Source organism: Halichondria panicea, chromosome 2 (genome assembly GCF_963675165.1).
Source record: "Halichondria panicea chromosome 2, odHalPani1.1, whole genome shotgun sequence".
Classification (NCBI taxonomy): domain Eukaryota; kingdom Metazoa; phylum Porifera; class Demospongiae; order Suberitida; family Halichondriidae; genus Halichondria; species Halichondria panicea.
This window is the reverse complement of record NC_087378.1, coordinates 3373511-3389983: the sequence shown is the minus strand read 5'-3', so window position 1 is coordinate 3389983 and position 16473 is coordinate 3373511. Positions and strand designations below refer to the sequence as shown.

At 40.6% G+C, this 16473-nt stretch overlaps 1 protein-coding gene and 1 pseudogene across 4 annotated transcripts; one reads left to right on the top strand and one right to left on the bottom strand.

Moving 5' to 3' along the window:
- Window positions 1-122: 122 nt before the first annotated feature.
- Window positions 123-14625, bottom strand: LOC135331862 (uncharacterized). Of its 4 annotated transcripts, XR_010393063.1 has the most exons (6): window positions 13521-14625; window positions 13250-13430; window positions 12640-12830; window positions 3341-11915; window positions 993-1268; window positions 123-647 (listed from the first exon to the last, which is right to left on the bottom strand). XR_010393063.1 is itself a non-coding variant. In XM_064527131.1 (3 exons), exons 1-3 carry the CDS (start codon window positions 3783-3785, stop codon window positions 364-366), a joined length of 1005 nt encoding a protein of 334 aa, XP_064383201.1. In that variant the 5' UTR covers window positions 3786-4399; the 3' UTR covers window positions 123-363. The 4 variants fall into 4 exon arrangements, 1 of the variants encoding a protein (XP_064383201.1); XR_010393064.1 differs by lacking the exons at window positions 12640-12830; window positions 13250-13430 and having other exon boundaries at window positions 14368-14625; XR_010393065.1 differs by lacking the exons at window positions 3341-11915; window positions 12640-12830; window positions 13250-13430; window positions 13521-14625 and adding an exon at window positions 1411-1514.
- A 421-nt stretch (window positions 14626-15046) lies between these two features.
- LOC135331963 (eukaryotic translation initiation factor 3 subunit E-B-like) lies at window positions 15047-16365 on the top strand (annotated as a pseudogene).
- The last annotated feature ends 108 nt before the right edge of the window (window positions 16366-16473 follow it).

Here is a 16473-nt window from a genome sequence, read left to right as displayed (position 1 = left end):
CAATTCAACAGGTAAGGTACATGAGGGGGGCTCCTAAATAACATTATCTGATTAGCGTTATAACATCTACATGAAGAGTCACGGTGGGGGGCTAATCCAATGGCCAGCTCAAAGTCACAAAATCATAAACTACGTGATAAACTACATGAGAATGTGCAATAAAATTAAAAAAGTGTGATATGAACATGATGTGTGTCAACTGCTGTGAAAATAAATATTCAATTGTAAAGGCTGTGGTATGACTATTGTAAATTAGTGCATGTTGTGGGTTTGTTATGACGTGTGGGCTCAGTGCACTAATTAACATAATGCATGTTGCTGAAAATGTCTATTTGTTGCAGTAGTGCATGGTGTGATGATAGATCAAATATGAAATACTGAAAGTGTACATAGTCTTTCTCGCAGCTGCCCATAAGTTGCCGTGTCGCTAGCTGCCCACTTTTGCAGCATGACGAGTGCTTGTCTGGTGGGTTCTGCTCCTCTTGACTCTCTCTTGATGCTCACAATATCTTCAGAGGAGAGGGAGAGGGGAGAAGCAAGACACTGCCATCGAGAGCCAATGATGGCAGCAAACGATTGGAGGAAGTCCATGTCTGGGTGACTGATGGACTTGCTTTTATCAAGGATTATTCTTTGCAGCGGGACTTCTGTAACAGTAATGTAAAATAAAAGAGTAGTACATATATGTATGAATCGTACAGGCATACAGTAATTTTTATTTCTGCTTTAGACTATTTGAATACAGTGGAACCCTCTATAACGGACACCTTTGGGGAACAATGTTTTGGCCTTTATACAGAGGCGGCCTTTGTTGAGAGGTTGTTTTGTACACAAACTGTTCATTTGGGACCTGGGTGCCTGGCCGTTATATAGCAACTGGCCTTTATTCGGAGGTGGTTGTTAACAGAGGTTCCACTGTATCCCTAAACCTTGCTAATTAACATGAACAAACAAAGGAGTCTATATTGTGCATTACGGATTGGTAAACTTACGATGCTCCATAGATACCCTCTCTGCTGCTTGATTCAACAAAATTGATTGACTCCTGAGTGAGTCAACAAGACCTGGCCATGTAGGCCTATTTTCACCTGTCATCCAAATTTGGATCATCTCAGCCTTTTTGTTCTTGATCTTTATAGTCTCAGAGTCAATGTTTTCAAGATCTTTGAGAGGAATGCCGAGATTTATCCCCAGAAGCTTCCAATTAGTTCCAGAAATTTCTGTTATAGCACCATCTACGTCACTGGTATCCATTGGAAATAAGATATCTATACGGGTAAAAGAACCAAACATAATAAAATAGTTATGACCGCAAGCTTATCAGTGTATTGTGCATGTAATTTTGATATTATGCATTGCAACACCCAGCTGATAACTTCGACATAATCCAGTGCTATACATCAAGTTTACCTCAGGTATAGAAAAACTCGTTCAACAAGCTTGTTGTACACAATGTATCTCACTACAATACCACCCGTGATTTTATTTCAACCGTATAGTAAGGCTTTGGAATGTGCTGCCCATGCATGCACTATTAACCTATCTACTTTGTCTATCTAACTTCACAGAACAATTTGTAAGTCACTTGGTCCTCAAATTCCCTGCATGTACTTTCCACTAGCCTTGTTCCTCAGCCTCGTTAATTGTCTCTAAAGTAACACTAGCTATAGGTCGTATTTTTCAACTTCGTTCTATTAACTGAGTCTAACCATACCTGTGCCAGATGTATCGCAAACTGCATTACCAAAACTAGCTATAGTGGTTTAATTACAATGTCTCTGTTATGGGGTGCTCTTGGTATAACTTTAGGGTTAGGGTCAGGGTTCTGTTATGTGTTTGTTCCATTCCGATTGTATTTTATACTCAGTGTCATCATATTAGTGACAGTCACAACTTGTCAAGCCACCCCCTATGCCTCTCACTGTGTTTTGCTTTCGCTCAAAAACTATTCGAGTGTTTCTATATATAGAAGAGGTAATTACAGTTGCTTTGTCAGTGCAACATCATGCTCCCTTGAGAGCACACTGCATACAAGGTACAAGTATAGTAAGTGTACTTATAATGGAGAGAATCATTGAATGGTATTGTGATGACTGCCACATAGCTATTACATTATTCAAAACTGGATATGTTACGTTATATAACGTAACGTCAACAGTGCATAAAAAGAGAAGAGTGTCGAACTACCGATATCTCTACACCAAAAACTGTGCACAAAGTAACATGACTCGCATGTGATAAAGTATTGTAAATATTAACCGTTAGGGGTGTGGTAATTGAACAATGACATCTGATTCTAGCTAGTCATTCGCGTTCAACGTTCAGAGCTGCTCACTGCACACTGATAGGAGATGATTTCTTCACAAAAATAGAGACAATATAGTCGGGTTGATCCTCTTCACTTGCACTCTTTACTCACTATTAACAAATTCTGTGCGTTGTGTAATTATGTGCAAACGTCATCAATTGCGGTTGCTCACGTGCAATTGACAGGATGTCATGTTACTTTGTGCACAGTTTTTTTTGTAAAGGTATCGGTAATTCGACACTCTACTCTTCTTATGCACTCCTGGTAACGTTGAGGTTTTTTTGCAATTAATCTTCAGGATAGAAGCAACTGCATGTAGATCTACAATGTAGAAGTGCAATTCCTGTCAACGAATAAACAAAAGGGATTTCAGAGAAAGAGTTGTGATTCTACATGGTAGCATTGTAATGTTTCGTGGCTTACCAGTACCTTCATGAAAAGAAGAAGAATTTTTCCGTGATTCTGTCTCAGGATCTCACACACATGGGATTGAATGCGTATGCGCAGAAAAAGGGGTGTATCCGCAATAGGTTAGAGTTTTCAATGGCACTCTGGCTACAGATTTGCAGTTCTTTTCTGACTCTTGTACTGTGTAGCTAACAAAAAGCTAGTGCTTTAGTGCAAGGCTAACTCATAAGTTGAATAGAAACTTTGTGCAAACATAATATGTTACTAAAGATTCTGAAGAGACTGCAACAGCCTTCACTGTAAGTAAAATTAACCATAACTGGAGAATAAAACTTTAGTTTGCAAATCCACAAATCAAAATCCAAGATAACGTGGGTAGAAGCTGTTAGTTTGCAACTGTTGAGCAGTTACGGCTGGAACGCACACACACACATACAACATGAGTACCTCGATTAGGCTAAAATTTAGTAATTAGCATGCTTTACTGTTGCATTCTGCACGTGACCAAGCCTAATTGAGGTACTCGTGTCGTACCTCCTCTGGACACACATGCACACAGTCATATCTCTCGTGCGGCTACGCCTCGAGGCATACTAATAATAATGGTACAATTGATTAACTTACTCCAGTAGGACATTGTCCATCGTGTTAGACTAGTAAACTCTGCAGGGGAGGAGAAATGATGTCCGTCAATGCTGACTGCTTTTTTGTAGCTTTCAGCAAGTGCTGCTGCAACATCACTTAGTGTATACAGCGGCACGTCTCTAGCATTTATGAAAGACGTGTCCCTGAGCTTGGCTGGATCAAGTAGATACACGGCAGGTGAAACACTATGACAAAATTCGACTTTAGCTTCGACTATTTTCTGAATAACTTTCTGCAAAGTATTTGCACACTCAGCTCGACAGTCATTGCTACTTCTAGTGACTACCACTAGTCCTTTATTGCCTGCATCTTTGGGCATGTCAACAAAAACCTCCACTCCGTTTTCCATTAGCCAGTGAAGGCCAGTTGTCCAGACATGGCAACGACGATTAAAGGTGTGTACCTCGAATAAACTCGATTCCATATCACTAATATCAGCTGTTGTGGCAATACTGCTCAAGGAAGTTGATGAGGAGCAGATACTATCTGAAAGACTGCTCACCAGGCTATGATTAGTTGGAAGTCTTTGTTTTAGTGCAAAACTCAAAGATAGTCAAACTATCAGTACATGTAGAAAGCGTGAAGGAAAGTAGTCAAAATTATTGTTAGCACATTTTGCATACCATCCAAGAGCACATTGTCTGTCAGTGTTGGTTGGCCAGGAGATTTCTTCTAAATTCAGCTTACAAAGAGCTGGGAAAAAAAGAAGTGACTTCCGTGAAGGTCTCTCATCCGAGTGCACTTGTGTTAAAGTGTGATCGTCATCAACATGAATATCATCGATTACTTGACAATATTGGAGTTGAATCAGGCATTCCTTTGTAATGTAATCCGGTAGTAATTTCTCTAGCAGCGATTCAGGAATGATGCCAACACTTAGTTTTAGTTGATCTACATCACTTGTCAACTCGGTCATAGCAGTTGAAGAAAATAGTTTGCTATGCACTTCAGATGTGAGTGTTGATACATTCAAGACAACCCAATAGTCTTCAAGTGATACAAAATGTTTCGTGATAAGCAGTATCAGACCAAACTCGTGTAGTTCTTTAAGGAGGTCGCAAATTTTTGAGGACATTACAGAGTGGAAAATGGACTAGCTCCTCGATATGCGAAACAATTGTTTTAAGAGTGCATGCCGGGACAAGTGCAAAGTCTTTCAACAGTAAACCGAGAAGAACAGTACTTTCAAGGCTAAGTCCAACTGGAGGCACCGAGGACGATGTTTCTCTCACTATTTCTTTGATGCTGTCTACAATACTCCCTGTTGTACGACAATCTAGAGCAATACTTTCTTTGATATGTAGCATGTTAACAGTACTAGTAGAAATGAATCGACTGGAAACTTTATTCAGTAAAGAAAGTTTCTCGGAAGCAGTATCCTTTTTAATCATGTCTGCATGGCTTCCAACTGGCAAAACTAATACTGGTGTACTTGATTGACGAGTATTGTAACTTAAAAAGGAAAGCCAATAACCATATCTGGTGATTAGAATGTCTTTGTTTTGAGCTAAATCACACACAATCAGAAAGATGTTCACACCTTTTGTGGTATCCAAATTCTCGAAGATAGCAGCATGTGAAGAGTAGTATTCAGGGTCACCTGCAAAATCAAAGAAGATCATCCGCCCAAACTGGTCACTATCAAGCGTGCTAGAAACAATGCCGGCTGTGTGAGGTGCAACTACCGTTGTACGTCCAAACACTTTGTTTAGAATCCCTTTTCTTTTTAATGTTTCGATAAGAGTCGTTTTTCCTGCTGCTGGGTGCCCCATTAACAATAACCTTCCGAGATGCTTGTGTCCACTATACTGTTTTCTAACCAGTGTTTCATGTTCTTGGTAGGTGAGCTGGATATGAGAATTTTGCTCTTTCATGTATCGTTTATACAGTGCATATATAAACACTTTCGGCGGCATTATAGACTTAGCAACCTCCATAGCAGTAAGTCCACATTTATTTCTCACAAAAACTGGGGCATTGAATGTAAACAAGAGTAGCTCCACGCAACTGCTATGTCCACCAATAGTTGCGAGGTGGAGAGGTGTGTTCCCATTCGAGTCAACAGACAAAATAGACATTTTGTAAACAGTTACTAACATCTTAACAAGCAGTAAGTTGCCGAAAAAGCAAGCAATGTGCAGTACTGTTTGACCGTTTTTGTTGCAATCATCTAACTTACAACACAGATCATTAATGAGTGCATCAACAACCTTTGAATGTCCATTTTTAGCAGCTAAGTGCAATGGTGAGGTACCATTATGATTTTTTGCATCGACAGAGAGTCCAAATTTGGAGACTAGTAATATTACAAGTTGGTCATGTCCAGACTGAGCTGCCATGTGTAAAGCAGTATTACCATTGTCATCTTCAGCTAAAGGATTAAGTTTGAACTCAGAAATCAGCTCAATCAGCAAAACTGGTTCCGATTGAGCACAGGCAAAATGCAGAAGTGTCTCCTTCTTAAGGGTTTTGACATTTGGATCACATTTAAGCTCTCTTAATAGGAATCTCACTAATTCAACATGTCCATTCTGAGCTGCTAGAAACAAAGGAGTGACCATTGCCTTGTTGCGACTATCCATCTCAACATTAAGCTCATTTTTAAAATACTGCATTGCACAGATGTGTCCATTTTGAGCAACCATGTGCACTATAGTATCGCCATAATCATCTATAGTTGTTGGGTTGAGATTATAACTTTCAATCAATGTTTTTATTAGATCGGTATGTCCACCTTGACAAGCATAATGTAGAATTCCTCTGCCCCGGAAACCTTTAATAAGAGGATCACAGTTTAATTCCTCAATCATCATGCATACCAAATCTGTGTGACCACATAGAGCAGCTAAACACAATGGAGTAGAGGTTTCATTGTTGCAATCGTTAACATTCAATTTACGTTTGGTAATTAAATGCTTACATATTTTAATTTGATTCTGGAAAGCAGCTAAATGAAGAGCTGTATTTCCATCATCATCTTTTGCATGGCGGTTTAGCTCATGCTCTATGATAAGATCATCTATCAATTCAACAGGTCCACTGGCACATGCATAATGGAGGAGAGTCATACCTTTCAAGCCTTTAACAAATTTGTTAGACCTATATTGTTGTATCAATATTTTCAGAGTACTTCGATGTCCCTTTTCGGCTGCAAGACACAGCGGAGTAGCATTTTCTTTGTTACGAATATCAACTTTTACTGAGTATTTGCTAATAAGATGTTCTATTACTTTGTTCTGCCCTATGAAAGCAGCTAAATGCAGACTTGTGTTGCCAAGGTCGTCTTGAATTGTTGATTTGAGTTCACATTCAGCTACACAGTAATCAATCAAGCCTATGTTACCACTCTGACAGGCATAGTGCAGAATAGTCATGCCTGTATTATTCGTGATGTTAGAGTTACACTTCAACTCTTTCACAAATAATTGCACAGTATGTTGATGTCCTTTCAATGCTGCTAGATGAAGAGGTGTAGAGCCATTGTTATTGACACAATCAATGGCTATTGCTTTTCGAGCTAAGTGTTGCACTACTTCAAATTGCCCATAGCTGGCGGCAACATGTAGAAGTGTATCACCATTATCATCCCTTATCATCAGGTTAAGGTTGTAGTCAGTTATCAGTGCGTTAATTAGTTTGATGTGGCCACCTTCAGTAGCATAGTGAAGAAGAGTTCTGCCCTGAAAACCTTTGACATGAGGATCAGAGGCACATTCTTTTATGAGTAAATCCATTACATTTTTGTGCCCATATAGCACTGCCTCATCCAAAGGAGTACGCTGCTGGTTGTTGAGGTAATCAACTTTAACATGGTACTTTGTGATTAAATGTTTGACTGTTGCAACTTGCCCGTGCTTAGCAGCAATGTGCAGAGGAGTATTTTGATGATCAGTTTTTGTCATTGGATCAAGTTCATACTTAATTATTATTTTGTCTACTAACTCATTATCACCATTTTGACAGGCCCAATGAAGAATTCCAGTAAAGGGGTTACTATTAAACTCTTCTATTAGAACATGCAACATGTGGTTTTGTCCTTCTACTGCTGCCAGATGAAGTGGTGTAGAACCATTGTTATCGAGACAATCAATGTCTATTGTTTCTGTTCGAGCTAAGTGCTGCAATGCTTTACACTGGCCATAGATGGCAGCAACATGTAGAAGTGTATGGCCATTATCATCTCTAACCATCAAATCAAGGTTGTAGTCAGTTATCAGAGCATCAATTAGTTCGATGTGGCCACCTTCAGTGGCATAGTGAAGAAGAGTTCTGCCTTCAAAGCCTTTGACATGAGGATCAGAGGTAAATTCTTTTATGAGCAAATCCATTACATTTTTGTGTCCATATAGTACTGCCACATCCAAAGGAGTACACTGTTGGTTGTTACGCCAATTAACTTTAACATAATACTTTGTGATTAAATGTTTGACTGTTGCAACTTGCCCGTGACTAGCAGCAATGTGCAGAGGAGTATTTCGATAATCAGTTTCTGTCATTGGATCGAGTCCATACTTAGCTATTATTTCGTCCACTAACTCAATATCACCATTTTTACACACATAATGAAGAATTGTTCGGCCCAGGTACCCTTTAGCAAAGGGATTGCTGTTAAACTCTTCTATTAGAACACGCAAGGTATGGTTCTGTCCTTCTAATGCTGCCAGATGAAGTGGTGTAGAGCCATTGTTATCGAGACAATCAATGTCTATTTTTTTTTTCTGAGATAAGTGTTGCAATGCTTTACACTGGCCATAGATGGCAGCAACATGTAGAAGTGTATGGCCGTTATCATCTCTAACCATCAAGTCAAGGTTGTAGTCAGTTATCAGAGCATCAATTAGTTCAATGTGGCCACCTTGAGTGGCATAGTGAAGAAGAGTTTTGCCTTCAAAGCCTTTAACATAAGGATCAGAGGTAAATTCATTTATGAGCAAATCCATTACATTTTTGTGTCCATATAGCACTGCCACACACAAAGGAGTACACTGCTGACTGTTGAGGCAATCAACTTTAACATGGTACTTAGTAATTAAATGTTTAACTGTTGGAACTTGCCCGTGCCTAGCAGCAATGTGCAGCGGAGTATTTTGATTATCAGTTGTTGTCATTGGATTGAGTCTATACTTAGCTATTATTTCGTCCACTAACTCATTATCACCATTTTGACAGGCATAATGAAGAATTGTTCGGCCCAGATACCCTTTAGCAAAGGGATTGCTGTTAAACTCTTCAATTAGAACACGCAAGATATGATTATGCCCTTCCAATGCTGCCAGATGAAGTGGTGTAGAGCCATTTTTACTGAGACAATCAATGTTTATTGTTTCTGTTCGAGCTAAGTGCTGCAATGCTTTACACTGGCGATAGCTGGCGGCAAAATGTAGAAGTGTATGGCCGTTGTCATCTCTAACCCTCAAATCAAGGTTGTAGTCTGTTACCAGAGTATCAATTAGTTCAATGTGGCCACCTTCAGTGGCATAGTGAAGAAGAGTTTTGCCTTCAAAGCCTTTGACATGAGGATCAGAGGCAAATTCTTTTATGAGTATATCCATTACATTTTTGTGCCCATACAGCACTGCCACACACAAAGGAGTACACTGATGATTGTTGAGGAAATCAACTTTAACATGGTGTTTTGTGATTAAATGTTTGACTGTTACAACTTTCCCGTGTCTAGCAGCAATGTGCAGAGGAGTATTTTGATAATCAGTTTCTGCCATTGGATTGAGTCCATACTTAGCTATTATTTCGTCCACTAACTCATTATCACCATTTTGACAGGCATAATGAAGAATTGTTTGGCCCACATACCCTTTAGCAAAGGGATTGCTGCTAAACTCTTTTATTAAAACACGCAAGATATGATTATGCCCTTTCAGTGCAGCCAGATGAAGTGGTGTAGAGCCATTGTTATCGAGACAATCAATGTCTATTGTTTCTGTTTGAGCTAAGTGCTGCAATGCTTTACACTGGCCATAGATGGTGGCAACATGTAGAAGTGTATGGCCGTTATCATCTCTAACCCTCAAATCAAGGTTGTAGTCTGTTACCAGAGTATCAATTAGTTCAATGTGGCCACCTTCAGTGGCATAGTGAAGAAGAGTTCTGCCTTCAAAGCCTTTGACATGAGGATCAGAGGTAAATTCTTTTAAAAGTAAATCCATTACATTTTTGTGTCTATATAGTACTGCCACACACAAAGGAGTACGCTGTTCATTGTTGAGGCAATCAACTTCAACATGGTACTTTGTGATTAAATGTTTGACTGTTGCAACTTTCCCGTGCCTAGCAGCAATGTGCAGCGGAGTATTTTGATTATCAGTTTCTGTCATTGGATTGAGTCTATACTTAGCTATTATTTCGTCCACTAACTCAATATCACCATTTTGACAAGCATAATGAAGAATTGTTAGGCCCACGTACCCTTTAGCGAAGGGATTGCTGTTAAACTCTTCTATTAGAACACGCAAGATATGGTTATGTCCTTCCAATGCTGCCAGATGAAGTGGTGTACAGCCATTTTTATTGAGACAATCAATGCCTATTGTCTTTTTTCGAGCTAAGTGCTGCAATGCTCCAAACTGGCCATAGCTGGCGGCAAAATGTAGAAGTGTATGGCCGTTATCATCTCTAACCCTCAAATCAAGGTTGTAGTCAGTTATCAGCATGTCGATTAGTTCAATGTGGCCACCTTCAGTGGCATAGTGAAGAAGAGTTCTGCCTTCAAAGCCTTTGACATGAGGATCAGAGGTAAATTCTTTTAAAAATAAATCCACTTCATTTTTGTGTCCATATAGCACTGCCTCATCCAAAGGAGTACGCTGTTGGCTGTTACGGCAATCAACTTTAACATGGTGCTTTGTGATTAGATGTTTGACTGTTGAAACTTGCCCGTGTCTAGCAGCAATGTGCAGAGGAGTATTTTTATAATCAGTTTCTGCCATTGGATTGAGTCCATGCTTAGCTATTATTTCGTCCACTAACTCATTGTCTCCATTTTGACAAGCATAATCAAGAATTGTTCGGCCCACATACCCTTTAGCAAAGGGATTGCTGCTAAACTCTTCTATTAGAACATGCAAGATATGATTATGCCCTTTCAGTGCAGCCAGATGAAGTGGTGTAAAACCATTGTTACTGAGACAATCAATGTCTATTGTTTCTGTTTGAGCTAAGTGCTGCAATGCTCCAAACTGGCCATAGCTGGCGGCAAAATGTAAAAGTGTATAGCCGTTATCATCTCTAATCTTCAAATCAAGGTTGTAGTCAGTTATCAGCATGTCGATTAGTTCAATGTGGCCACCTTGAGTGGCATAGTGAAGAAGAGTTCTGCCTTCAAAGCCTTTGACACGAGGGTTGCAGTTATAGCCTTTTATAAGTTTATGAACTAAATTTGTGTGGCCGTGTTGAGTAGCAAGACTCAATGCACTTTCATTTCTATCAGTAACAGCATTAACATTTGCCTGAAGTATGCTAATAATATGTACCACTACTTTTGTTCGTCCTTGACAAGCAGCTGTATGTAGTGGCGTAAAGCCTGCCTCATCTTTGGTTGCTATGTCTAGCTGATACTTTCTTACAAGCTCATTAACAAGTGGTATTTCTCCAGAGGCACATGCATGATGAAGAAGAGTAGAACCGCGATGACTGGTTGCAAAAGGATCACAGTTATGCTTTTCAATCAGTGCTTGAACAAGTTTTGTATGGCCATTTAAAGCAGCTACACTAAGGGGTGAGTCATAAAACTTGTTAATGTGTAGCCCATAATTTGCAATCAGTGAAGAAACCATATCAATACTACCTCCCAAAGTCGCATAATGGAGAATTGACTCATTGTCGTTAGTAGTTGTATGCGGGTCAATGTCATGCTCACCAATAAGCTTTTGCACCATTTGAACATGTCCTCCAAAGCAAGCCCCATGGAGAATGGTTAAGCCTATAAATCCCTTGATATTAATGTCACAGCCATATTCATGAACAAAGACGTCTATAACATTTGTAAGACCAAGTGTAGCTGCTAAGAAAGGCGGATAGAAATTGCTATAATTATTTTCAGCATTCGTAAACACATCACTAAACTTTGCGAGTAACAACGTTCCAGTTTCCTCCTTAGCTTGAGTATCACGATAGTATTTTAATAACAACTGTTCTATTGTTGTTGTGTCTTGTTTTAGTGTGCACACTGCACACGAGGATAATCCTCTTAATTTCTTGCTATGTCTCTGTCCATATATGGCAGTAAGCACAAGAAAGAACAATATCTGAATGTTACCGCTTCTAGCAGCAACTTCAAGTGAATTGCACTCATTGGCATCGAGGATCTCAATATCTGCACCATACTCATTAACCAGGACATCAACAATATGAAGGTGCCCATTGGCACAAGCAAGATGAAGAGGTGTCTGTCCACTAGAATTTATGATGTCTACTTTAAGCTTTAAGTTTAACAGACGTTTGACACCTTCCATATCTCCACTACTTGCAGCTGAATGCAAAGGTGTATCCTTTGACTGACTGTCCTCAGCCATCTGGATACTGATGATTTAATACAAACCTACAATGTAGAGGTCATATAACTTACATGCACATAAAAGCATAGATTAAGCATATGAGAATAGGCTGTACAGGCATTGAACAGTTAGATTTATTGGGTCAGACCAGTGGCGTATTGGCTGAACAGAACAGATAGAGCGCTGAATTTCATCTATAAAAAGTTTTTCTAAGCAGTCAGCATGCGCATTAGCCTCGAATCCACGCCGATTAAAATACGGCCTGGTGTTCATTGCAGGGGTGTTAGTGCACATCCGCTAAATTTATTGTTGAAAATAAAACAGAAAATAAACACAATGAGAATATGTTATACCGCATGTTTCGAAAAACTACAGTGGTTAAACAACTGAGAGCTAGAGTAGACTGGAAACCACTCCCTTCGCTTCTGGGCTCTGGGGACTGGCAAGTTGCCGTGTTGAGAGTTGTCCTGTTGGAATGCAATTAGAACAAACCACAAAATGCGTAATGCGTGGGTGATATTAGTTCAGCCTCGATAACAGACCGCCAGTGAATGTATTTATACTCGATGCCGGTAATATTTTGTGCAGTAATAGTTGTAGTGTGAGGGCGGTGGCACATGAGTATTTGTGACGTTTACATTCTTGTGGCAGCGCAGCATGACATTCCTCACGCACTGGGACAACTCTCAATAGTCGGGCGCCGCCGCCCTCTACCGTTGCCCGGAAGGAGGTCGGGTATCTCAATGGGATTGATCACACCCACTCAACTGTATCAAAGGCACTTGCTGGGGGAAATCTTCAATCCATTTGCAGGGCTGTTTTCTCAACTCCTCGTCTCAGGAATGACGTTGTGGCTCTTGAAGGAGCGTAACAGGGTGATGTGTGGGGTTCAATCTTATCTCTCATGTGTCCTCTTTTCTACCCACATCCAGAAGAAGGTCTGTGTGTTTTTGTGTGCGCTGTGTATAAAACATAATTATGTACATTGATCACATGATAAGTACAAGTGATTATTCAATTATTATTTAGGCTTGGGCCAGGCTAAACCACATCAATGTGACCCTCAGCTACGAAGCGATACTAAAACGTGTCAAAAAGATCAGTGAGGGCCATACCAAAGTACTAGACAAGTGGTTGAGTGAGGGGGCATTTGTAAATCATTATACAAAACTGCGTAGACAGTAGAGCACATGTAAAGGCACTATGTTTTAACGTACAATCGTCATGTATATTGTATCTTGTGTACATTTTTTAAGGAGACCCTCCAAATATGCAACACACTACATCATCAAAGTAGCACTTGCTCAAGCTGTGTTGTTTTATATGTCGCGTCCTAAAATGATGTAGCTACTTACTATAATCATGTACTCTTGCTTACCACTTATACACACAGTGTGCTTCGTCAACAGCGACTGCCACTACAGAGTCACAGAGGGGACGTTGGACCAGGAGCTGCTTCTACGCTTCTCTGCCAAGGAGCGCCTCGGGAGCACTATAGAGGAGAGAGAACCGACCCTCGGACACGTCACTCACACTAGCAAGGAGGTCCTTCTCGACATCTATGAAATGAAGGATCAGCGTTGACTGCACTAAGTTCAGGCATTAATATCATCAGTTCCTAGCTATCTACGTAGCTACAACTTTAATACCTTTGTTGCCAGACAATATAGCAGCAGAGACACCCCTATTCCGGAGGCCTGAGACCTGGTCTATTATCAGAGACACTAGTGGTGACAGCACCAGCACAACACTTCTCTCAACTCTAGAGCTTGTCCGCTTCAGTGAGCAGTTGGAAGCACAAAGACTTGCCATAGCCCGTGGGGAACCAAGCAAAGACATCATGACTGTCATACAGGTGGATGATAGCCTCCTTTTGCTTTTGCTTCAGTGAGAGATCCTTTAGCAACGAAGAGCATAAGCCACAGCTTCACAAAACTCAGTCGACGCCATTGAAACAATTAATAGTACCACGGAACAAATTCCAAGTATTACAAGCTAGTTTACGGTAACATTTACTAAAGTTTTACTGGCGTGAACAATTACCCAGATTATGGGTAATTGTGCAGCGCATGTGTACTAACCTCCCTGCAATGAACACCAGGCCATATTTTAATCGGCGTGGATTCGAGGCTACATGCGCATTTTTCAATTGCATGACATCATTCTAGTAACTATGCATGCAGTACAGCAGAGCATAGATTGACAGATCTGTCATCACGACGATTCAAGCTGAGTTGGCAGAGTAGAGCTTGCAGATAGAACTTACCATTACAATTTTGTAAGAGGCACTGTACTCTGCCGCAGAGTACTCGATTTTATGCTCACAAAATTCAGCCTTGTAGACAGAAATCAGCTATATACTATATAAAGTAGTTGTGAAACAACTCAGGCATCAGTTAGGTTTGTACCTTTCAACATGGTTAAGGTTAGGGGATTGAATATCGTGCATAGCTGTGTGCTGACCTCTGAACTCATGTTCGACTAGACTCAACTCACTCAGACTCTGTCTTTGTTGATAACTTCACTTGATAATCAGAGACACTGGACACTTGTTTATTACAGTCAGAGCAAAATATGCAGAAAGAGGGGCAGGTCTGAGCTACTTTTGCAACAAGCTGATAAGATCGCGTGCGCGCACATGAACTGCGACACGTGGACATATCTGTGTATGACTCGACTCGGGTCAATTCTTCTTGCCCTCGGTACGGTCTCCTAGCCTCCTTCGCAGCCTCTCTTTTTCTGTTCTTTGTCACTGTAGTTCAATAAGATAAAATACGGGACGAATTGGAGGAACAAAGAAAGAAAGAAGGAAGAGACTAAGAAAAAGGAGAGCCTGCCTTGCTAAGTCGCGTGACGGTAGACGAGTGGTAGACGAGTGAAAATGAACGTGGGCAATCACTAGCTGGGCGGAGCCTGACAGAGCAAAAAGCTACAGCATGCCTACGCATTGCAAACTCTAAATAAAAGCTGTTAGCATCATAGATAGTAAGCCAGAATCAAGCGTGGAGACATCGTAGACGAGGGCTTACCTAGTAAAGACTAAAGAGACTAAATATCTAAATTTAGCTCAGTTTTTTTTCCTGAGTTCAGAACAGACCCACTTGATTAATTATCACAGCAGTATAGTCTACTCTACTCTAGTCTTTCATACTTCCTCTACTGACTAAAGGTCTCACGAAGGCTGACTCTACTGCACTGTACTGTACTGTACTGTTCATAACAGATTATGTTCCTGGTAAATGCGCTCCAAGTACTGTGTGGGAGGACAGTTATTGAGGTTTTCTCTCGCCCACGCTCGTTAAAATTTGTCTACGTCAGTAGGGGATCACGCGACTTAGCAAGGCAGGCTCTCCTTTTTCTTAGTTGCTTCCTTCTTTCTTTCTTTGTTCCTCCAATTTTCTCTTCTGTGACAAAGAACAGAAAAAGGAGAGGCTGCAAAGGAGGCTAACGGTCTCCTCTTCTGAAACTCGGTACGCGGTAAAAGTAGCTAGATATATCTCAGGCAGAACCAAGCTACTGTTAGAATGGCTGAGTACGACCTCACCACCAAGATTGCTAGCTACCTGGACCGCCACCTTGTGTTTCCTCTGCTGGAGTTTCTTGCTGAGAGAAAGGTAATTGGTGTCTGATCTACTATTTACTGGACTGCTTGGGTTAATATGATATATTAGATCTACAATGAGTCAGATGTCGCTTGAGACCAAGATCCAGCTGTTAACTCAAACTAACATGGTAAGAACGCTTATTCAATCAGTGTTCAATTGAAGGTACGTGTATGAGTGTGTGGGTTGTATGGCCACAGGTGGACTATGCTGTAGATGTGTACAAGCAGCTTCACCCCGACAGTCCTGACCCAGAAGGTAAGTTAAGGGCTCCCTCATACTCAGAAACTCCTACCCAGAAATTCAGCGTGTCATAAAGCATACGCAATACAAAGTACAGTAGACCACCTGTACTGTATTGGAGCCACTGAGTAATTATACAACCTCTCAGCATTTCCCAAGAGGCGGTCGTACTTGGTGCCCAGTGCCTATCAGTTAACTTCCCCGAACTCATCAGTGTTTAAATAGACTTCCCGTAGCTTCCTACTATACTGCACTCACCCAGTTGATGTCATTTCCTCTCAGATTTAGTCGAAAGGAGAGAGTTAGTTGTGAGTAAACTGCATGAATTTGATCAGGCTCTTGGGCCGATCCTCGACATTCTTACGGACTCGGAGGAACTCGAAAGTTCAAGTGGAAAGTGAGTACATGTAGTCACTTATAATTCCTTGTATTCGACACATTGTAGGGAGGATCAAAATTTGCTCGAGTATTTGATTCAAAATCATCAGGTATGTAGAGGTACAGGTGAGATGTAGTCTTAGGCCTATTGGTTTCTTGTCGTTCTGTAGTTTGAGGTAAAGATGGTGGATGTAATTCACAATTGTGCCAAGTTCAAGTTTGAGTGTGGAACCTATGCTGATGCAGCAGAGTATCTATACTTTTACAGACTGTTGGTAAGAATCCAATTGGAGTTGTAAACCAATCGTCTGATTGAGAGTTGTTTTGGGGTCCTTAACGTGTCTTAGCCCTTGACGTCTTGTGGAGTCGTGTATTTGGC